Source organism: Erythranthe guttata, chromosome 14 (genome assembly GCF_056151865.1).
Source record: "Erythranthe guttata isolate IM_541 chromosome 14, IM_541, whole genome shotgun sequence".
Taxonomy (NCBI): domain Eukaryota; kingdom Viridiplantae; phylum Streptophyta; class Magnoliopsida; order Lamiales; family Phrymaceae; genus Erythranthe; species Erythranthe guttata.
The window spans coordinates 21809247-21832253 of record NC_142546.1 but is presented as its reverse complement, the minus strand read 5'-3'; the positions used below and the strand labels follow the sequence as shown (position 1 = coordinate 21832253).

Below are 23007 nucleotides of genomic sequence, written 5' to 3'. Positions count from 1 at the left end.
GCTATATAGCACGGACACGGAAACAACGATATGGAAAAATTGGGAAACAGACACGGGAAAACGTAATGTCCCAAAAAATAGGGATACGGAAACTTGAGGTCATACACTCGGTTATTTGTATCGCAAAAATTGTTTCTCGACATCTATTTCGAGCCAAACTTAGTATATAAAGAAGCACTTAGTCACTAACAAAAATTTCTCTAGTTTCCAAGAAAGGGTGTATTGAGCATAAATAGAAGGCCAACTAGGACTTTTTAAGTTAAAAATTAATTGCTCCATAGCAATTGACAAAACCCTAAAACTTCAACAACAAAAAAACCCTCTTTCGTTTATCGACAAAAAATCTCCGAAGGAACGAAACGTCAGCACTCGATTCGAACAGCACCACTCTCCGAAGAAACAAACTTGGGCTTCCGATTAACTTTCTCCAAGCACTGAATAACATCTCCGACCTGAAAAATGGAGCAATCTTGAATCACAAGCCCGCACTCGTTCCCTTTACCCACCGCCTCCACATCTTGCTGCTCCCTCTTCAGAGAAGCACAGCACCCTTCGAACACAACTTCCCCGCTTCTCAAAATCCTCAGAGTTGCCGATTTTGTGAAACGACCATCAATTACTCTACAGCCTGCAATCTTCACATCATCTCCCTTAGCTTTGCTCCTCCCCTTCAGCTCAAATATGCTCAAGACATGAGCTTCTCCGGCCACCTTTGTCTCCAGAGTTCCGGGAGCTTTTTCGACAATCATATTACCAATGTCCTCCAATAGATGATAGATTATTCGATGCAACTTTATCTACAATTAAATATAATTTTAATATATATAGTTTAAGTCGGTAAATTTGTCAGTACTCAATAAGCAGTTTAAAAGTTTGCACTTGTATTGTACCTCTATCTTGGCTTGACTAGCCGACTGGCTGACTGCACCTAGAGGATCACGAACGTTGAATCCGACAACACACGCATCACACGCTTGTGCCATGTCAACATCTGACTGTGTAACCGGCCCAACTCCTGCATAAATGATCTTTACAACAACCTATAGCACACAATAATCAAAGATCAAGAATCGTATTCGAAGAAAAAAGAAACATTTTATTACGTATTTCTTGATGACATATATTAATGTGATGACCTGTGCACTGTTCAAAGTCTTCAACGCATCGCTGACAGCTTGGACAGTGCCCTGCACATCCGCTTTCACGATAATCGGAACTTCAACCCTCTTCGACTTTTCATCCCTCCTAGCCTTGTCATCTTCGTCCTCATTCTCTTCATCTTCCGGAACTTTCATCTCCTCCTCCAGTTTCTGCCTCTCCTCATCGAGCTTCACAAGTCTATCCTTATCCTTCTTCTTCCTCCTTCCTTCACTGAGCATCCTCGCCCTTTCCTCAGACTCAACTACAACAATGTCGTCACCCGCCATAGGAAGACCCTTCAAACCTTCGATCTCAACAGGCATGGCAGGTGTAGCCTGTGCAATCATCTCTCCAGCCATGTCTCTAATACACCTAATTCTCCCCCACTCAGAACCCACCACAACATGCTGCCCACAAACTAAAGTCCCCGCCTTCACTATCGCAGTAGTGAGGGTCCCACGCCCCTTATCAACCCTTGCCTCGACCACATAAGCTTGGGCTGGACCGTCAATGCGTGCTTTAAGATCCATCATCTCAGCCTGGAGCAGCAAAGCGTCCTCCAAAGTATCGAGCCCGCTTTTGCTCACCGCAGAAACTTCAACCACCTGTACATCTCCGCCCATCTCCTCCAGCAGCAACCCTTCGGAGGCAAGCTGCACTTTTACTCTCTCAGGGTTTGCATCTGTTTTGTCGCATTTGTTTATTGCAACAACAATTGGGACGTTGGCTGATTTGGCGTGTGACATGGCTTCTAGGGTCTGTGGCATCACACCGTCATCTGCTGCCACCACAAGCACCACCACGTCTGTGACTGCTGCACCTCTTGCTCGCATGGCACTGAAGGCGGCATGGCCGGGTGTGTCGAGGAAGGTGATGGAGGCACCTGATTGCATGCCGACGACGAAGGCACCTAGGTGCTGTGTTATGCCGCCGGCTTCTTTGGCGGCCAAGGATGTTTGGCGGAGGGCGTCGAGTAGAGATGTCTTGCCATGGTCAACATGGCCCATGACTGTTACTACTGGAGGGCGTGGTACCATTCGGACACCTTTGTCTGAGTGCAGCCGACGGACATTGACTCCGACTTCCTGAATAGATATTAAAAGCCCTGATTATGATCTGTTGGACAACATAAGATAACATAACAGAGCCTGTGATTCGACAAATGATTGGAATTGATTCGACTTTTACTTTGCTATCTATGGTTTATCTTTTCATTTTCTGTAGTTTAAGGAAAGGGTTTATAGTACTAACAAAATGGCATCTTCTAAAGAGACAAATCATTAAAAAAAATCTCAACTTTATTTTCAATGTACAATTCAAACAACATACTGAACAGTGAACACTGAAAGCCATATCAACTTCTGATGTACACGTGAGTGTGTGTGTGTGTGTGTGTGTGTGTGTGTGTGTGTGTGTGTGTGTCTGAGAGAGAGAGAGAAAGAAAGAGAGTTCGAGTTTCGGGTTCGAATTTCGATTTTGGGGTTCCTGGTTCGGGTTCGGTTTTGGTTTTTCGGTTTTGGGTTCAGAAGTTCAGGGATTTAGGTAGAGAGAGAGAGAGAGAAATATTTATCAACATTCTAACGGAAGGACTTCTCTCAATGATCAAATCTGTAATCCAGGTCATTATATAGTCGTCATAGCTCATTCAATCTTCCTTGTACTAGTATAATAGTCTTTTTGCCCTTCACATGAGGAGTAAGTATCCTATTGAATTTCTTACGTGATGGCGTGCATGTTTTATGATATCTTGAATTCTTTCTCCAATAACAATTAAATGGATATCAGAGCACAGCATCAACAATTCAAGAGGAATACCATAGCGACCAGCTCTGCAATGTCAGTACTGAGTGCATCAAACTCCGAATCAGCTTTTTCCCCAACATTTATGATAATGTTCTGAATAGTAGTTGTAGACTCTCCACAACGCTTGGCAAGCTCTAAAATGCTCATGCCTTCAAATATTTCAATTGTTTTATCTGGCAAAGACTTTGCAGCTCTTTTTAGTCTAGGAGGCACATAAGGGGCTTCAACTGCAAGTTTAGGCTCTTTCTTTCTCTTTGAGAACTTCCCTTTCATGTTCTTGGACTTCATACCCGCGGATTTATCTCCCGTAAAACTTATCTGAAGCTCTGGAGTTGCATGGAAACACCTAGAAAGGATTATCCGTCACCCAACTATCAAATTGAAGTACAGAAGTAGGTACGCCTATCAACTATCAAGTATGTAAAATCAACGTACTACATTGGAATTAAAAGACTAAAAACAGAAATCCATAGGAAATAAGCAATTTCATGTAAGTGACAATCATATCAAGGCTCAGACATATAATGGCATAGTCAGCAGAATTGTAGTGATGTCTAATAGGTAACTTCACCTTTGTTACTTTTTCCAATATAATTCACCTATTCCTTAGACTTGGCATGAAATTAAATTCCCAGTCAAAAAAAAAAATACGGATAATCTAAGACTTATATAACTCTAATGATGGGCTCCATTGTCATCCATCGAATTTGCTACAGTACATCAAATGCGCGTTTTACTTTTATTTATGATTTTGCTTTAAAGAGACGGAATGCAAAAGAGGGCAGGACTCTAGTTAAATCTGAAGGAAGCATCAATAAAGTAATGTTGTTGCAAATATCTCAGCTAATCAAGTTTTGAACATGTTATGCAACTCAAGGCCAATATTAAAATCGTAGTAGAAAATAATATGCCCACTTTGTTCTGGGCCTCTGGTGTAAATTTTCGGACCTCTGTCAGCCTAAATATATTGCACTGAAGTCTAGCAATGAATTTCCTATAGAACTGATCAGACAAAAGTATAGATGCTCATGGTTCCCTCACTGTTGATCAGTATGAAAATTATCAAATGCCCGATTAAGTACTTAGAAGCAGACAAATCCCCAGATTTGATTGAACTTCGGGATATCTTTGCCTTCAAAATTGAATAAAAAAAATCTGGTGCTCTTGTAACAGTAAGATTTGAGGCAATAGAACCATAATATGACTAGAGAACTGCCATGTTTCCTCTCTTACTTAATATGAACATTTTAAAGGTACATAAGAACCAATTATATAATTTACATAGAAGCATTCATAAGTGGAAAAAAATATACTATAGAACTAATCGTTTATCAAATATCCATCCTTCACTGTGCACAAATGATATAAAGCTGAATTACCTAATTAGCAATCTATCTCCTGAAAAAGTGAGATATTTATCGGCTGTTGGTAATGCTGCAACAGGGCAAAATCCTGAAAACACAGTTAAACACAAATTGGTAAAGCTCGAAATAGTTTTTCCCCACGAACAAAAAGTACCAATAGTTACTCATAACATCCACCAACACAATCCAAAGCTTGTTTAGATCCTATCAGATAACATGTGATACATAGCAGAATGCGGGTTAAGAAAACCCGAAAACAGAAAGAAAAAAGATGTGATTTACGAAGCGCAAAACCCTAATTATCTTGCTTGTTTGTTTTACGTGATAGAGATGCGATACTGCCTTCTAACAACAAAAGTGTAACGGTATGAGACTACACAGTTATCGGACCACAGGAACATAAATACGAAACTCAGAAAAGAGGGTTTAACCACATAGCATAACATTCACAATTCCCAAACAGAAGCAACCAAAAAATGCAAGTAGCTACTCTTTTTACCGTGCAAATGTCTGACCGCAGCAGATAGTGCTTTAGCAGAATCTTGAACTCCACATGATGCAACTGAATATTTGGATGCTACGGTCCATGCTTTCGAAACGCTAGCAGGAACGCCCTGCAAAGGAGGATCCAAGCAAACTTAATTTTCTATCTTTTACAAACACGATGACCAAATTTAACACCACGAAAAATAGGCAAAAATCACATCTTCAAAAAACAGGAGAAAAAAAAATAGATGAAGTAAATAGTATAACTGAATTAAACTACAGTAAACGAGACTGGTGATCTTAATAACCAACATTTCATCACTTTCAACCTGCTCACGCATTCAAAATAGAGAACGAGAAAGGTAATTTCGAATAGGAACAATTAAATTATCAAAAAAAAAAGGAATAGGAACAATTAATTTTATCATAACAGAATTAAGATTTTTTCAAGCGAAAGGAACTAACCTTTCTCCCCAAAGCTCTCCACGCCATTGACGAAGAAGCCAATATATACCAGTTTCAGTCGAAGAAATTTCAAAAATAAAGCATGAATCGCTTGGGCCTTTATTTCAACAGTTTTTCTAATTTCGAAGATTGGTGGATAATGGTTAAAGTTAACGGCCTAGAGGAGCTGAGTTACGGAGGTCGGCGATATCATTGACGGGGAGCGGCGGCGGCGATGGACGGAGGGGAAGCCCGGGAAAGGAATCCGGACTGAGTTGAGACCCTCGAGTTCTGGTTTGGGGATTTATTTTTTGGAATTCATTTCTGATTTATTTAGACTTTTTAATTGCTGCATATAATATCATTTCTTGCGGTTAAAGGAAATAGATATGCATATTATTTAAAAATGTAATAATAAAAATTGAAATTAAAAATTCATAGTTATTTAATTCACAAAAATGAATTAAATATTTTTCTACCAAGTTTATGATTTGTTTTTCACTTTTTTGTTTTCTCAGTGAGATTGGAACAAACATTAAGTAAATATTTATGTTTATTTTTAATTATCATAATAGACTTGATTGATGGAGTGACAGAGCGTGGCGTCAATTGGTTAGACGAATCAGATTAACATTAGCACTTTGGACAAAAATCTAAATAATGCCTTTCATCCTTTTCGAAGGTGAAAACATAATTCTATTTTTCGTTCCAAAAAGATTGTATGTTTCGGAATTTTAGGAATTATAACTCAAAAAACGGAATCTAATAGGTAATTTCAACTATGTTATAAATAAAATCGGAAAAATGGAAAATTGAAACTTTCGGAGTTCAAAAAAATTGAAATTTAGAACTTTCGGATGGAAAAATATTGTTCCAAAATCAAAATTATCGTGGGTTTAGAGTTTCGGCATGTTAAAAGTTCAAGTGGGCTTTACAAATATATTCCGCTGAATTATTTGGCCCAATGGACTTTTAGGCATAGAATGAAACTGTAAGGTCACGTTTCATAAGTGACATATTTTTTTTTTTTGAAAGAGAATAGTTACGGGTTCCCAAATCTTCGTCCGATTGAATTGGGTCCGTGACCAAATAGATCAAAGATGCAAGGTAATTACCAACACTACTTTGTGTTATCTCACTCCAAAGTCCACTGTAAAATTATATACATAGGCTACATCAATAAGTTTTGGTGTTCTTAATAAATTATGTACATTTTTTTTTTGAGAAATCTTAATTAATATATGAATCAGTGCTAATTTTACAATTGATAGCATTTTGAAGAAAAAAAATATAACAATCTAAAACTATAATGGGATTATATTACTGAAATGATTTACGCAGCAGCAAAATTACGAATGTTGTTCACAATTGTCTTCTCTTTCTCTGTCGAAAAATCATCAATCCACCCAAACCCCAAAATCTCCAAAAGCCCCAAAATTCACAAAAACCCTCAACCTCTCTCACAAATCCTCCCAAATCCTGACCAACTAGGCTACAACGAGTTTGTTAAATAATACTTATTGCGCCCAGCATGCGCGCCCAAACCGGGCGCGGGAAGTACTTTTCCGCGCCCAAACCGGGCATGAATCGGGCTTTTTTGCGCCCAGTTTGGTCCTGAAACGTATTTTTCGGCGTCCAAATTGGTCGTGAGTCGCGTATTCGCGATTTAAAGAACAAAAACGAACAAATTTTACCTCATTGGGTTCCGTATCTCGATCCTCATTCGATGCACTCATTTTTCTTTGCAAATCGCTACAATAACATGGATTTTGAAACGATTTTTAATATAAAAGCTATTAAAAATAAAATTGTCGAGAGAAAAAGATAAATAGAGAGTGAATTTTTTAAATCCGCATTCGTAATTTTGCTACCGCGAATATCACCTCCCTATTATATTATCAATCCCACATGATCATAAAAGTCAAACAAACATAGCCGGATAATAAGAACAAGCAAAACTCCACTTGGTAACATACTAATAAAATACCGGTAATGCCCCTGGATAATATGAGTGCAAGTCACCATCCCAAGTTGTCCATGAACAAGCAGTATAGATATATATAGTTTAGTTGAGTGCAAGTCAAACTAAAGCTAAAATTGGAGACAAATTCATAGAGACTCACAAATTAAGATCAAGTTGACTCAGTATAATAACACACTCAAGTTGGCTAAGGCCGAAATTGGCCGTAATCTAAATAGTCATGTTCAAATTAGCCCGTGTTAAGAGGCTTTGAAACCCATAAGAATATATTTGTCTATATAAATACTAAAAATCGTCACAATCAAAAGCACGCAATTTATAACTCACGAGTAGTCTCTTACATCTGAATACTTATATCATACAAAGCTTACTCGAGTGTCGAAGGGTTTTCGCCGAGACCAAGCCCCGACTTCCTCACGACTTTTTGTGAAGCGAGTAATACCCACACGAAAAATCCAGAGTGCGATACAAGAATTGCAAGACGTGACATGGAATCGAATCAAATCAGATCAATTAAAATATATTTAATAAAAACGAATTGCACTCCCACACCCAACTAAAGAATACACCTAATTCCAGCACATATATCAGGCGCATAACTTTTTTTTCTTTCTCCCTTTGACTTGTTACCACCATGAATAATTTATTTTTTAGATGTTCCAAAAATTCGAATTCAATATATAATTCCTTAAGTCTTAAATTCTTATTTAATATTTAGATAGTCATAAATAAACATAATATAATTGCTCTTGGCAATTAATGGAAGCACACTATTTATTTATAGTTCACTTTGAAATAAACACATGCTTGAAATGACTTTTAAGCACATTGTAGATGAAGATGATTTTGACTCTTTGGATGGGGACTCGGGAGACTCGGACACCCGCTTTTTGACTCGGTCATATTTTTTTTTTAGTAATTATTAATTAATAATAAACCTTTATTTGTTTTTTAAGTCAAAATAATCAAACGCGTTGAACTTAGACATATAATACCATATAGTATTAATTAATTAATAATATATATCCATATACAGATGTAATTGTTAAATATGGAAAATCCGTGTACAAACATAGGAACACTGAATTCTCCCACTAGTGTAATTAAAAAATTATTTTCCTTTTTTATTTTATTTTATTTTGTTATTATTTTATTATTATTTTATTATTTATTGTCCGTTTCCTTCTTTTACCTTCTCTTTCCAAGCAACATCAGCCGCCTTCTCTCTCTCTCTCTCTCTCTCTCTCTCTCCTCCGTATAAAAATCATCTACCCCTAATTCTTCTTAATTCACAACCAACTGCGGAATCCAAGGTTTTTGCTTTTTGTTATCGATCTACAATTTCGATCTTCAGTTTCTGACGATGACCGGAGCTACGTCGGCCGACCGCCTTGACGGCGGCAGCAAACCGATTAAGATTCGAGAAGTATGGAGCGGTAACCTAGAATCCGAATTCGATTTGATTTCGGATCTCGTGGATCGGTACCCGTACATCTCCATGGACACCGAGTTCCCCGGCGTCATCTTCACGGCGAACCGCCGCCCAAGCAAAGCCTCCCCCTCCGACCACTACCAGATGCTCAAGTCGAACGTGGACGCGCTCAACATCATTCAGATCGGGATCACGCTGTCAGACGCCGCCGGAAACCTACCGGATCTCGGATCCGGGGAGCGGTTCATCTGGCAGTTCAACTTTTCCGACTTCGACGTGGCGCGTGACCCCCACGCGCCGGATTCCATCGAGTTGCTCAAGGAGCACGGCATCGACTTCGAGAAGAACCGCGCGTCCGGGATCGTGTCCACGCGCTTCGGGGAGCTGATGATGGGCTCCGGCCTGGTCTGCAACAAAGACGTAAGCTGGGTCACCTTCCACAGCGCGTACGACTTCGGGTACCTGGTTAAGATACTCACCGGCGGCGCGTTGCCCGACTCGCTCGGCGATTTTTTGGAGGTTGTGAAGGCGATTTTCGGGAACAACGTGTACGATGTCAAGTACTTGATGCAGTTCTGCGACAGCCTCTACGGCGGCTTGGACCGGGTGGCTCGGGCACTGGATGTGGACCGGGTTGTTGGGAAGTGCCATCAGGCCGGTTCGGATAGCTTGCTGACGTGGCACGCCTTTGAGAAAATTAGGGACGTGTATTTTGTGAAGCAAGGGCACGAGAAATATGCTGGTGTGTTATACGGATTGGAAGTGTATTAAAAGTAGGGGTTTTTATTATTCTCATTAATTAGTAGGATTATCGATTAACTATTTGTTAATAAAAATAGTTCAGTTTATTATTTTTTAATATGATTTCTTGACTACATAATTATCCCTGAAAACACAACATCAGTTTACATTATATGATAAATTACAGCTACCCTGAACTAATGACAAATTACGAAAAACTTTTGGACTCTTGTGGTGTCTAATTTAGTGAAATCTTCTAGATTATGTGGAACATTCTCTAGTTTGTACCTCACCAGAACTGTATCTTTTGAAACAAGATGATCATAAGATTTGAAACAAGATGATCATAAGATGTGTCTCGTACTTGTAAATATCAGATTGTGATGCATCAGAAATTGCGTAAATATGAGACGCATCAGAAATTGCGTAAATATGAGACTGTGGTGCATCAGAAATTGCATTTTTGTACAAATTAGAGAACATTTCACCGAACCTAGAAAATTCTGTTAAATTTGACACCGTAAGGATAAACGTATAGGAGATTTATAGATGAGGGGTGGTTGTATTTATCCAAACGGGAGAGATTTTTTCATAATTTGACCTTACCAGAGGCGAGTGGCCGTAATTTATCATAAAGTAAATTATGTGAAAAATTACATGCATAATTTTGAAAACAGTTATAAATACAACTCCAAGTCAAGTGAAGGGAAAATATGAAACACTGATATATAATATTTTGGGAGCTGATTTTCTTTTTTCATAAAGCTCAGAAAACATTATGAAAAGTAATGAAGAAGAAAGAGACATTCAGCTAACTTCCATTGTATTAAGATATAAAACACTGACTTGAAGTTAATACTATTTACCTATAAACCACTTACAAATTGAATTGACAGAAGACAGAAAAGAGCAGACAAATAGACCTACTTGCCATTATCACACTTGGCTACTTGTACCTACCTGTATGTCTGTATATTTATTGTCTTCACATGCCATTCTATCTACGGCGGCGTCTCCTCCTCGCCCCCATCGGAAACCGCTACACCGCCGCCGTTGTTCCATACATCCACGAAAGCTTGAACAATGGTTTGGTGGTGGCGAGGCGAATTGAGCTCCAAGAAGCAGCGGAGAAGCTGCTGAAGACCACTTCTCGTGTAGATTTCTTTCTCGAAGATCATTTGCAGCATGGATTGTCGGAAGTCATGATAAGGGTCCTCGGAATCTTTGACTACGGCGTGGCTGTCTTGGATTCTCCTGCAGGGGATGGTCGTTTTCGGCCTGTTGGGGTCGCGGTCAAGATAATTTTCCGGGCAGAATTCCGGTGAGTTTTCGATGTCATGGGAGAAAGTGGTGGAGGTGTAGTCCTCGTTGCCGTCGGTGACGGGCTGCCAGCTGGCGCCTATGCTTCTATCCCAGTCGGAGGTGGTGGTGGAGGATGAGGCGGAATGGATGCTGGGCTTTTGATCGGAGGATAAGGTGGTTTTCGATTTTGGTTTAGGTTCGAAAACGTCAGTTGGCTTCATCCCACATCCACAATCGGTACCGTTTGCGGCGAACAGATTCTTGAACTTCCATCTCTTGCCGGAAGACATGCTGTAGGCGGTGACGGTGTGAGTGAGTGAGTGGTGGAGTTGATGGTGACTGGCGGTGGTGCTGCGGTGGAGGTGGTTTTATTTACTTAACGTTAATAATGATTTGAAAGATTGTGGATTTTTGTGGAAGGGTTCCTGGATAGATTTCCAAATCTGCAGTGGCAAACATTAAGAGTGGGATTGACTGTTTAAAACTGTGATTGCACATGTATACAAGATTTAGAATATTTAGATTTAAATTAATTATTTTACTAAACTTTTTTTAAAATTCAAATTCTACTGCAAATGAAAATGCTTGGTTTCACATGATTCGAAACCCATATTTTTTTTCTTTTTATCATAACAAATTATAATTAACCCTAGATTATCGAGCACAGCCGAAATTGTCGTCACTCGATCACTTATGTAATGCATGCATAAAAAATAAAAATAAAAAACCAATTTTTTCCTACTTATGTATACTTAGTTCATTTTTTCTTGTAATAATTAGGAAGAATTAAGTAGAAGTGAAGAATCAACGACGTACCTGAGATATCGTATAATATCAATCATATGACAAAGCAGAATCCGAAAAGATCGAAGAGCAGCATTCGTTCCCTTACTGGTGCAAATTAACCTACACTTATTCTATTACATACAAAAAGAGCCTATGGACAAAAAGGGCTGGCTGTGGAATATACATGCAAACGAAGTTCTTACAGCAATTATTCATATTCGTTGCTATTCACACAGCTAAATTTCTAGGACAGAAACTGTACATTCATTTCTCCGGCAAGCTTTACTTCTAGAATCCTCTAGAAGGTACTACAATTTTATACGGGGTGGAACCTTTTGTGGCTTCTAATATACAACAAGAGATAAGAAACGAGTATGATCTAGTTTAACTTTCCCTTCCCGGTAGTTTCAGAAGGCGTTGTGGTTGTACCTTGTGGTGGTGGAGTTTGGGGTAGAGTTGTACTTTGAGCTGGAGTTTCGGTGGCAGCTCGTGGTGTACTAAGACCTGCCACGTCATAGTCTTCGGGTATTGTATCCAAGCTATTCCAGTCAACCCCAGCTATATTTGGTCATGGAATGTGGTCAAATAATATGCACTGTATTATTATTATTCAGAAAAAAAAAACACGAGTGAAATACAATGAGAAAACTAAGACAAGGATACATTCGATGCTCCACAAGTCAGTGATGCTTATACCGGGATCCGACCACAGCATATAATCAGCATCAATCTGCAAATATTTCATTTTTTTTTCAGATGTGAAAATTGAAACGACTAAAATAATATAATTTTTTTTTTCCTTCTTGTTTTGTGACTAATGACTTACATCAACATCTGGCACGATCTTCATGATTCCGTTTACAAAATCCTGTGATGTACTTGCCTCAGAAGACATTCTTTGATTTTCGATTCCCTGCACATCAATTTCGTTTCCTCTAATAATCTCCTGTGGTGGAGGTTGTGCAGAAGAATTCTCGTCAGCGTTTGATGGTCCTGGGATGTTTTCTGGTGCCTCAACAGCATGAATCTCCTCAAACTTCTCCTCAAATTGACTAACTCAAAAGAAAAAAACACAATCAAGAAAATTTTCAGACCAAATCACATTTTCAGAACCCACATCCGATTAGAAGAAAAAAAAAGGATGCAGATGTAACATACCTGACAAGGTAAACATCTATGGGTCCCATGGTGCTTCGAAGAACTATTCTGTATCTTCTCTGAGGATAATCAACTGCCTGTACGGAGTTTAACAAATATTTACATGTAAAAATTACATCAAAACTATCTCAAAGTCTTAGTTATTCAAAAAGAAAAGTACCTCGTCTGGGTCTGGAACTTCTAAAGTAGTACCATGAGGAGCTTTAATTGCTATCAGAGTTTCATTCTGGCGGTAAGAACATAACCATGTTTCAGCATTAAGTAAAATCATTATATGATTGGTTGAATTGATACAATAGTTATACCAGGAAGCAAGGTAGGCTTTTGATGTCTTCTTCTGTAACAAAAAGCCACCTGGAAAAAGAGATTATTAAACTATGAAATAAACCGATCCCTCAAATGTGAGTTATCCAAATGAAACTCAGATAGAACCGTGTGTTTACCTTTGATTGTTTTCGTCTTCACTCAGACACCTCAGTTTGTCCTGCATTTCTCTGAAACAAGAGAACTTATTAGAAGACTGACATTCCTAATACAAAATTAGGAGAAAAGTGGTAGGTATGGAGAAAAATATAAAGGAGCCGGATTATGACCTTATGCGTTCGTCTAATCGGTGTTCCTCAATTGTCAGATTTTCTACTTCTTCCTGAAGAGGAGAAAATGAGTTGATGAGAAATTATCTAATACCTTAAGCATAAGGTATGCAGTATAATGATTTCATGGTTGCTTCAAAACTGTTTTGTAATTTGACTTCTCTTGTAATTTCTCGTGGACAATTACCAAATACTACTACCTGTCTTATTCTGTGATGCAGAAAAGCCTCACTCAGGCATTTGGACCCATTCGACAATATAAAAGTGACGATATAAGTTGTATAAACGATACCAGAAAAGCATAGCATAGGAAAGGGAACTAGAAAGCGAATGCAAATATACAATTTGTAGAGTTTTATGCTTGTACCTGCAAACTGGAAAGACTCTCATCGACTTCCCCCGGTTTTGAGACATCTACACCCCTATTTGTAAAAGTACCTTTCAATAACTTGTATTTACTTGTTGATATTCTAGGAAAAGCGAAATAGTAAACTGAAAAATGCTTCAACAAAATTTAAATATAATGCAAGAGTTCTTTCGTACTTCCACTGGATTCTGTTCTTGAGTTTCTTTTCTATAAGACCAATGCCTTCAAGAACATTAGTTATATCATATATTCGCCTCTTCTGCACCTGTTGAAACAAAAAGAAGGAAGAAAAAGAAATCAGCTACTAACACTGTGTCAAAGGTGAAGAAGCATCATACATTACAGAAATAATCACCTCCAAGGTATCTGCAGCATTATTCAGATCAAGAATACCATCTTCTGCACGTTTAATCAGATTAATGAACTTCTTTGTTAAGAGACCTGAGAGGGGAAAGTGTAACTTTATGAGTGTATGTATCCTGAGATAAACAGACGAATTAGAAAGTTAAATTTTGACAGCCTAGTAGTACCACCAGATGCAAAGACATGCACATGAAGATGGGAGGAAAGGAATAACCGTAAATTAGCATAGGTATATACATCTCAAGTACCTAAAGAGCTATCATAACGACAGGGACCAACAGGAGTAAGATTATTGCCGCTTGGAGAACCTGCACAAAGATGTTCATAAGAAATTACTATTCTCTTCCTCGTTATTCCTTGCTCCTTTGGGAACAAGTTGGACAAAACGAAACGTGATACAGTATAAAGGACACGCAATTCAGTGATTTTAAAGAATATACCATGCATATAATTTCAGGAAAAATATAATTTAATATATTAATGTCTACCAATATTAGCCGTGGATATTTGAGCTCTGCTGGCCTTAGTTGTCCTTGGAACCTTTTGGGCTTTCCCTGATCTTGCAGATGGTGGTGTCTGAAGGGGATTTTTAGTGACAGTAGCACTGCTAGGACCTGCATTTCGCTCAGCAGATTCTACTTCACGATATGTTGTCCCACTTTTTCGCTTTGATGCCTTGCAGAGAAGAAATAAACAAGCCTCGTTCAGCAGCAAAAACAAAACATAACTATAATTATACTACCAAATTAGTTTCTACAGAAAAAGTGATTCTTATTGTCCACAAAGATGCTAACTACCACTTGGACACTAACTGCAATTAGACTCCTCAGTCCTACACCTCATACGATCAATTCTAAAAAAGAATCCATATTAACCCAAGTCAAATTGAGAAGAATCACTCCGTGGTTTATTATTGCAACCTTATTTCTAGTGAACTACATATGAGATTTACTGATCATGCAGACCGTTAACAAAGTTATCACCATCACCGATATTCAGCAATTTAACTTGATGAATTAGACTCTAAATTCCTTGAGCTTTATATCTTTCATTCTGATAATATCATATAACAAATTACTACAAGTGACGAATTCATAAGTACACCAACTCTGTTTAGTACTTCTCCAAAACTAAACGATGTTAAGGAACTTATAGTTCATTTGCACCAATCATTGAAATCCTTCTATGGGCCATCAGTCCAATCAAAACAATAAATTCAAACTAGTTCACTTTGTCCCAAGTTTCAAGACCTAAAGTATGTATACCAACTACATGAAGGTTCATATTCAGGACAACAAGAAATAAGGGAGAACTCTTTAAGGATATAAATATATAACTATTTTCCATGGCTAAGGAGATGCTTTAAATTTCTCTCTGGCAAACATAATCCTTTCATCAACTCCAAAAATAAGTTCCTAGTTCCAGGAAAAGAAAAGGATACAATTTGATAAGCACTTGAACTATTTCTTTGATAAAATCAGGGAAGATAGCGCATACTTTTTTGCCAAAACAATTATGTGAAACAATATCTAGAAGATGAGAAACATATATAACTGTCTGTAATGGGAGCACATTATCACAGTCAATTTTAACAAAGCAAGTAATGTGTTTCGGGACGGTCATATATTAGAAGCACTCGTCAGAAATAGGACGGAAAAAAAGAAAAAAAGAACATAACCAATAGGAAGATGAAAAATCATTCATGGTCTTAAAAGTTTTGATCTCTTTTGGATCTTCATCTCCAGAACCCATTTCTGGTAGCTAAAAAATTAAGAGACAGTAAAGTCCAGCAACCTATCCTACTTATTTCCGATCCATGCTAGGGTTTTCAGTTGTCTATTCTCCACTAAACTCACCCAATAATCCTAGAATGAAGCTTGCAGCATAACTCAAATAGAAGATTCAGAAACTTGCTCAGTAGCATGATAGTGTTTAACAAACTTGCCATAGAAAAACATGAACCAAAAGAAGTTGAAAATTTTAAATCCTGATGCACGGGGACAAAATCAAACAGAATTTCAGTAACACGACGCAAAACAATGTGCATATCTTGTTGACGTAGTTCAACATATTGTACAACTTCATTTACGACTAGAGAATACTGACTAACACCTTGCTCATCGATTTTACTTCAAACTTTTAACAAGGTGGATACGACAAAGTTGTAGACGAGGAGAAGGGGAAATAAACAGGAAGTTAAAACCTTTATATACATCCTTGCAACCAGATGAGTGATATCAAATTCCCGGAGTTAGGAATCCAGTAAATTAAATTTGGATGTTATGGAAAGGGGACGATTTAACGATAGAAGGACCAAGTCGTAGATAATGCCTCAACAACAACAGATCATATTATCAAGCAATTCAGACAAAATGGAAGCAATGTATTGACACAAAATAGCGTAGTTTCACCCTCATCAACACATAATAGACCTACTCCCAGATCAAAGTTCTACCTAAATACATAATCAAACACACAAATCTGCTGGTCGATTCCAGATGGTTAATTAATCAAATAATTCTACTCGGTGCAGTTCTGAGCATTGCCTTTGGAACAAAAAATTATAGCTGCTCGACAAACACAACAGGCTTTGATCCCACAATTATTAAATCGACCCTTGAACTTCATCTCATATTTCAACCTCAACCATTCATGTTGCCATACTTAAAATCATCAAACTCAAAAACAGGGACAAGTAGAAAACTTTACAAGTTACATCTCACAGTAGAAGTTACCCCCTTCAGTTAATGCCGCAAACAAATAAACAATAAATGTTCACATAAACAAAAATAGTCGTAAACAAAGGAACTGAAGACTCACATGAGGCCTACGGACAACGACGGCCTCATCAAATTCTCGAGCGGGGCGGTCAGCATCAGCAGCCGCGAAGTGGTGGTAGTCACCGGCTCCACCTCCACCTCCACCGCCTCCGCCTCCGAAAGGCGGCTTCATGGAAGTGAAAGGCAACTGTTTTCTCGAAGTCTTCTGCTGTTCCGACGGCTGATTCTGCATGATTTGATCTTCTATTTTGTTTTTCTTCCTTCAAGCTGAAAAAAAAAAACACGAGGCAGAGATAATTGAATCGCCAAATCAATTCAGGTTATCGAGAATTGATCTTCGAGGTTTACGTTCAAGGTTAGGGTTTTGCCATGAAAGGGGGGGAATTGAATTGAAGGGGAAAATTAAAATTGAGGTTGAAAATGGAAAGTGGGGGGTTTGGAGGAGATCTGGTTTTGCAGAGATGTAAAAAAAAAAAAAAAAAAAAAAAAAAAGAGGGAAAGAAAAATGGAGAAGAAAACGAGGGAAAGGGGGTAAGTGAGAGGGTATTTGGTTCGGATATAGATGTGGAGGGAAGAAGCACCTTTTTCTTTTCTTTTTCTTTTTTCTTTTTTTATTTTTTTTTATTTTTACCCCTTTCTAGTTATTTTTAAGAGTAGATTAAAAAGGAATTTGAGGACATATATAATTAATTATTAGGGCCCGTGGTTTAAGCTTTGCGCACGTGATCCATGTAGTTTGAACTTTGTGCACATAAATCCCCTGTAGTTTGAACTTTAAGGGAGTTATATGCTTATATTAAAATACAAGGGAGACATGTGCTATATTGAAAGTAAAAGGAATTAATATGCACAAAGTGTAAAGCACGAGAGGTAAGTGTTATTTATCCTAATTATTAAAACTAGGGCAAATTACTGCTACCTTCAAATTAAAAAAAAACCCTCATGTTTGGGTAATTACAATCACCCTTTTAACTATGTATTGTCTTACACGTTCATCATTACAGTGTCAAATTTACCAATTGAAAGAGAGGAATTTTTGTAAGACAATATATAATTGATAGGTGGTCATAAAAAAAATTGTAATTTAAACTTACTTCATGGGTGACTGAATTTACCCTTAAAACTAAGATATACCTAAATATGTCCGATTCAGTAGATCAATGTTTCTGAATTTTCCTTTTAATTTTTTTTTTATCATGGCAATAAAAATTATGGTACCATCTCCAACCAGCAATCAATGTGATTGACTTTGATATATTTTTTACAATGAATGTGATTTATAACTCTATCAAAGTTTGGATCAACGCCAATATGTTATGATATTTTGGGGAAACACATTATTTCTTGAAGGATAAATCCTATTATTTATGTCGGAGGCCCTTTGAACATAAATTATGTAAATTGTTCGATGTGCATGGATGACAGAGTTACGAAGGAGATAATTAATATGGTACGAATTTCGGTATGTGGGTTCGAACTTGTGCTACGAGAAAATGAATTAAATCACGCATCACCTCAGCTATTACCATCTGTTTATGCCAATGGGGGAAAAGAATATAAATAATAGAAAAGAAAATCCAGTGTAGAAATCATCCTACAAGAGTTCGTGAGTTTTAAACTGAAAATAGCAAATCGTGTTTTACGATCCTCCTCAAATCAATAAATAATCCGCAAAAAAAAAATCTAGTTTGTGGAGTATGAGAGCAATGCTTATAACAACTTGACTTCACCTAACAATCCGAGGGTAGGACTTGTCCAATGCAATTTACCTTTTCGAGTAATTTCCGAGTTATTGTATGAAAACGAGATTTACTCGCTACACAATTATAACTACGGGGATTCTTTAGTAGAGAAAATAAAATAATAAAAACCAATAAGTATTAATAGTTGCAAGTTTTGGAAGGGTGATTCGCGCCTTTAAATTTTGCACCGTTATGATCACGATTCTTTTGGCGCGTATTTCTTTCTAACTCAATAGTGTAATGCTCCAGCCATAAGGCCCATTACAAGTACCTCTATTGGGCTTTTACATTTTTTATTTGTTTGGGCCATTTAGAATTATAATTAACTCCCCTAAAAAGTATTTTCATTTTAGTCATATAAAATAAATTTTAATCGTATACTATTAGTTTTTTTTAATACATACACTAATCATAATATTATCATAACCCATTTATTCTACTTGTCAAATATCAAAGGACTTTCGTTACTTGGCGTTCGTACAATAATTTGCGATAGACATGTGTATGTGACGAGCTCGACACAAATTATTATCAAAATTATCGAATTTGAATCGTTAAAACCACAACATTTCGCATTATAATTACACTTTTTTAAAATTATAGTTAAATACTAGTATTATTTTTTTTTTATTTTGATGATAAATGAACGTGCAACCAATAATATAAGTGCACTGGAATTGTATATTAGTAGTGTACTGTTATTACTTATCATGTATGCAACACGGAAACTTCAACTGCTTAACGTTTTCGTATTTTTGACACGTTAAACTTGAGGACACATGTCGAACACCTTATGGGCCATTTTGTAATTTCTGAAAAATTAGAAACATGTTTGAATAGCAAATTTTCAGATATTTTTGTTACTTTCCTAATTATTTATAAGATTTATTGTAAAATTGATAGTTGATAAAACTATTTTGAATACGTATGTATGAGAATATATATATAAAAAATTAAATATATATAAAATATAATATACATTTATAATTTTAATATTTACACATTTGCCCCAAAACTCTTAATCTATGAGATTCACCGTATACATCACTATCACTATCTACGACTGCCAGGTGTTGACTCTACTGCCACCGTTTCAGCAGCCGCAGCCCACGCACTACTCTGTTACAATCTTTCCACCAAACCCCCAAATCCATGGAGATTTTTCTTCATTTCTGATTTCTTCTCACCAACATCAATTATTTCAACAAATTTAATTTATTTTTTTTAAAAGCAAAAAAAAGTCACCATGCCGTGGTTGCGAAACTTCCTCCAGCTTTCTGCCTCCTACGCCAGACAATCGCCGCCGCCTCACAAATCCGCGGCGGCGATATTCGGTCGTGCTTCTCCTCCGCCGTCGCTCACCCAATTATTGCGGCATTTCAGCGCCGGATCTCAGGGAACCTATCCCGGTTTGGCGCCGACGAAGGGGGACGAGAAGCCTAGAGTGGTGGTTTTGGGGACCGGCTGGGCCGGTTGCAGGTTCATCAAGGACATCGACACCAAACAGTATGATATCGTCTGTGTTTCGCCGAGGAATCACATGGTATTCACCCCTCTCCTCGCTTCCACGTGCGTCGGCACGCTCGAATTCCGGTCGGTCGCTGAGCCGATTGGGAGGATCCAGCCCGCCATTTCTCGGGAACCTGGTTCTTACTTCTTCCTCGCAAATTGCACCGGAGTCGATTTCCAGAATCATCAGGTATTATGTTTTTTTTATGATTACTTATAATTTGAAATTATCGATCTTCAGATAGTAATTCCAATTCAATTTAATGTTCGGCGCAAACTCCATTACGGAAAATCACAGTTTCGACATTTGGCAAAGTGTTGTATTGATTTTGATTTTAAAATCTAGGGCATAGTGGTCTGAAATTCAATAAATGCAACTGTCAAATGGAAGTGAGCCTCGTTGAATTTTCTAATTTTGTTTTGTTTTTAGATTCACTGTCAGACTGTCACTGAAGGGGTTAAAACCATAGATCCATGGAAATTCCAAATCTCGTACGACAAGCTAGTAATTGCTTCCGGAGCGCAGGCTTCTACATTCGGTATCAAAGGTGCAAAAGAACACGCAACCTTTCTCCGTGAAGTTTCTGATGCTCAAGAAATCAGGAGAAAACTGCTGCTAAATCTGATGCTGTCAGATGTTCCAGGTGAGACATAAAATCTATCTACTAAATCTTACTTTCATTATGTCTTAATTGCGATTAATTTTCTCTAATTTGCTGTTGTGTATGGCTGGTTAAAACAGGGGTCACCGATGAGGAGAAGCGGAGGCTCCTGCACTGTGTTGTTGTTGGAGGTGGGCCCACAGGAGTCGAATTCAGTGGAGAACTCAGTGACTTTATAAGGAAGGACGTTCATCAAAGATACGCGCATGTGAAAGATTATATTCATGTCACGTTAGTTGAGGTTAGGCCTACAAGAAGTTGTATTCAAACTCACTTGTAATTAAATTTTCGTGTCTTCAATCTATTGTTATCCGACGTTGCAGGCACATGAGATACTCTCGTCCTTTGATGATCGCCTCAGAAAGTATGCAATCAAGCAACTGACAAAGGTGAGGAGTTAAGCATCTTAGTATTAAAATTGCGTAATAATAATAAATATTGAGAAATTAATAAACTAATTTGTGGTTAACGTAGTCTAGTAAAGACACCCTGACTCTATGCTTTGCTTTTTGGGATATTTGTATGGCTTCGATTGTTGTGGGAATTGGGCACAGATTTCACTGAGTTTATAGATTTAGACTATTAAGTATAAACTACAGATTTGACCGAGGAACTTGAGATCAGTAATGGAAGAACAAGAATGTGATAGCTTACTAAATTTGATCAATGGTGATAAAAAAGGTTTTCGTCAAAAATACCCTCGAGTTTCAGTCTTTTGTCTCCCTTCGTATACGGCATTAAATTTTTGTAGTTTAGCAATCTATTTGGTGATTGACACATCAGCCTCTCAGTCAGGAGTACGTCTTGTGCGTGGAATCGTGAAGGATGTTCAACCTGATAAGATAAATCTTAGCGATGGTACCGATATTCCATATGGTGTTTTAGTTTGGTCGACAGGTGTTGGTCCTTCATCTTTCGTGAATGCCCTCGAAATTCCCAAAGCACCTGGTGGAAGGTAAATAATACCTAGAATAGGTTTTTTTTCCTTTTCTTTTTATATGTAGAGTTTCATTTTTCTTTTTTTTTTTTGCAGGATTGGGATTGATGAGTGGCTAAGAACTCCCACAGTGCAGGACGTATATGCAATCGGCGATTGCAGTGGGTTTCTTGAAAGTACAGGCAAGCCTGTTCTTCCAGCCTTGGCTCAGGTACATTATATATCCCCTAAAATTTAGGATCATCCTAGAAAAAATGGTCCAATTCCAATGTCTTCAAACTTCAACCAAGCCCTAATCGAAAAAGGGTTTCTTCTTCTTCCAGGTGGCAGAAAGACAAGGAAAATATCTCGCGAAACTTTTGAACCATTTAAGCAAGGCTGGTGGTGGAAGGGCAAATGCAGCAAAAGACTTGGATTTTGGGGAACCGTTTGTGTATAAGCATTTGGGGAGCATGGCTACAATCGGGAGGTACAAGGCCCTCGTGGACCTCAGGCAGAGCAAGGTTTATTCTTATGCCCTTTTAGACGAAATATTTTTATAGCTATGTGGCAATGGTCTTTTACGTCATTTTTTTTTTTACTTTTTTCAGGAAGGAAAAGGTGTATCAATGGCGGGATTTATGAGCTGGTTTATTTGGCGATCGGCTTATCTCTCTCGTGTCATAAGCTGGAGGAACAGATTTTATGTTGCCATCAACTGGTTGACGACTTTTATTTTCGGTCGTGATATAAGTCGGATATAAACGCGCGGAAAAAAAAAAGGTGATATATTATGTAAAGGAACATGCTCTTTCTTTTTTATTCTCACTTTGGGGAGCAGGGTATTTTCTATATTTGTTTGTACTATGCCGTCTTTATGTACAGTTCAGTAATTGCGAACCAAGAGTTGGTAAATTAGATCAACGGTTGAGCACGTGCCACTGAATTCTGCTAACGAATTTACACAGAAACGGACTTTGTGAAAGTCTTCGATCAAGTTATTTTGGTATGTGGGTTTTCTGCTTTATATTATTGAGGTGTAAGTAAGGTTTCGAGTTTGTTCGACATTCACAGTACTATTGAGACGATATGAGAATGCCTTTTTTGTGATGCCTTTCATGCAACGTTCTTGTCAATGAAGTTTGAACTGTCATTATGTGGTAAAACTTTTCACACACACACACACACACACATGTATATCTATCTGTGTGGGGCCTCAAGTTGTAGAGTTTTGAAGGTGGTGCTGCAAATCGAAGCAGCGCTGTTTATTTGTATGCTAACAAACAATCAAAAAGGTTCGAAGCAGGGTGAGCCAAGGTGGAAATTTGCAAAAAATGGTGAAATATAGTGTAATTCTAATTCTAATAGATCTCACGATTTCGGAAACAATTCAGTTTAGTGATTCATAATCTGATTTGTCTATGGATTAACTTGGATG

The 23007-nt window shown here is 37.8% G+C and overlaps 5 protein-coding genes across 5 annotated transcripts; 2 read left to right on the top strand and 3 right to left on the bottom strand.

The window, feature by feature from the left end:
• Positions 1 to 114: 114 nt before the first annotated feature.
• On the bottom strand, positions 115 to 5756 carry LOC105959043 (Translation initiation factor 2, small GTP-binding protein). Its single transcript, XM_012983063.2, has 7 exons — positions 5259 to 5756; positions 4807 to 4921; positions 4323 to 4395; positions 2956 to 3289; positions 1137 to 2225; positions 891 to 1040; positions 115 to 797 (listed from the first exon to the last, which is right to left on the bottom strand). Exons 1-7 carry the CDS (start codon positions 5283 to 5285, stop codon positions 363 to 365), a joined length of 2223 nt encoding a protein of 740 aa, XP_012838517.2. The 5' UTR covers positions 5286 to 5756; the 3' UTR covers positions 115 to 362.
• A 2825-nt stretch (positions 5757 to 8581) lies between these two features.
• On the top strand, positions 8582 to 9509 carry LOC105959042 (putative CCR4-associated factor 1 homolog 11). The gene has a single exon (XM_012983062.2). The coding sequence runs from the start codon at positions 8582 to 8584 to the stop codon at positions 9419 to 9421; it is 840 nt and encodes a 279-aa protein (XP_012838516.2). The 3' UTR covers positions 9422 to 9509.
• Positions 9510 to 10197: 688 nt separating this feature from the next.
• On the bottom strand, positions 10198 to 10983 carry LOC105959041 (uncharacterized). The gene has a single exon (XM_012983061.2). The coding sequence runs from the start codon at positions 10981 to 10983 to the stop codon at positions 10393 to 10395; it is 591 nt and encodes a 196-aa protein (XP_012838515.1). The 3' UTR covers positions 10198 to 10392.
• Positions 10198 to 17306, bottom strand: E2F1 (E2F transcription factor 1). The gene is made up of 15 exons (XM_012983060.2): positions 16781 to 17306; positions 14449 to 14635; positions 14209 to 14268; positions 13953 to 14038; positions 13774 to 13862; positions 13598 to 13652; positions 13231 to 13283; positions 13081 to 13131; positions 12943 to 12991; positions 12798 to 12863; positions 12638 to 12714; positions 12306 to 12531; positions 12143 to 12209; positions 11510 to 12037; positions 10198 to 11136 (listed from the first exon to the last, which is right to left on the bottom strand). Exons 1-14 carry the CDS (start codon positions 16970 to 16972, stop codon positions 11859 to 11861), a joined length of 1437 nt encoding a protein of 478 aa, XP_012838514.1. The 5' UTR covers positions 16973 to 17306; the 3' UTR covers positions 10198 to 11136; positions 11510 to 11858.
• A 2151-nt stretch (positions 17307 to 19457) lies between these two features.
• LOC105959039 (internal alternative NAD(P)H-ubiquinone oxidoreductase A1, mitochondrial) lies at positions 19458 to 22677 on the top strand. The gene is made up of 8 exons (XM_012983059.2): positions 19458 to 20181; positions 20422 to 20635; positions 20734 to 20894; positions 20977 to 21042; positions 21445 to 21608; positions 21687 to 21801; positions 21914 to 22093; positions 22181 to 22677. Exons 1-8 carry the CDS (start codon positions 19729 to 19731, stop codon positions 22331 to 22333), a joined length of 1506 nt encoding a protein of 501 aa, XP_012838513.2. The 5' UTR covers positions 19458 to 19728; the 3' UTR covers positions 22334 to 22677.
• The last annotated feature ends 330 nt before the right edge of the window (positions 22678 to 23007 follow it).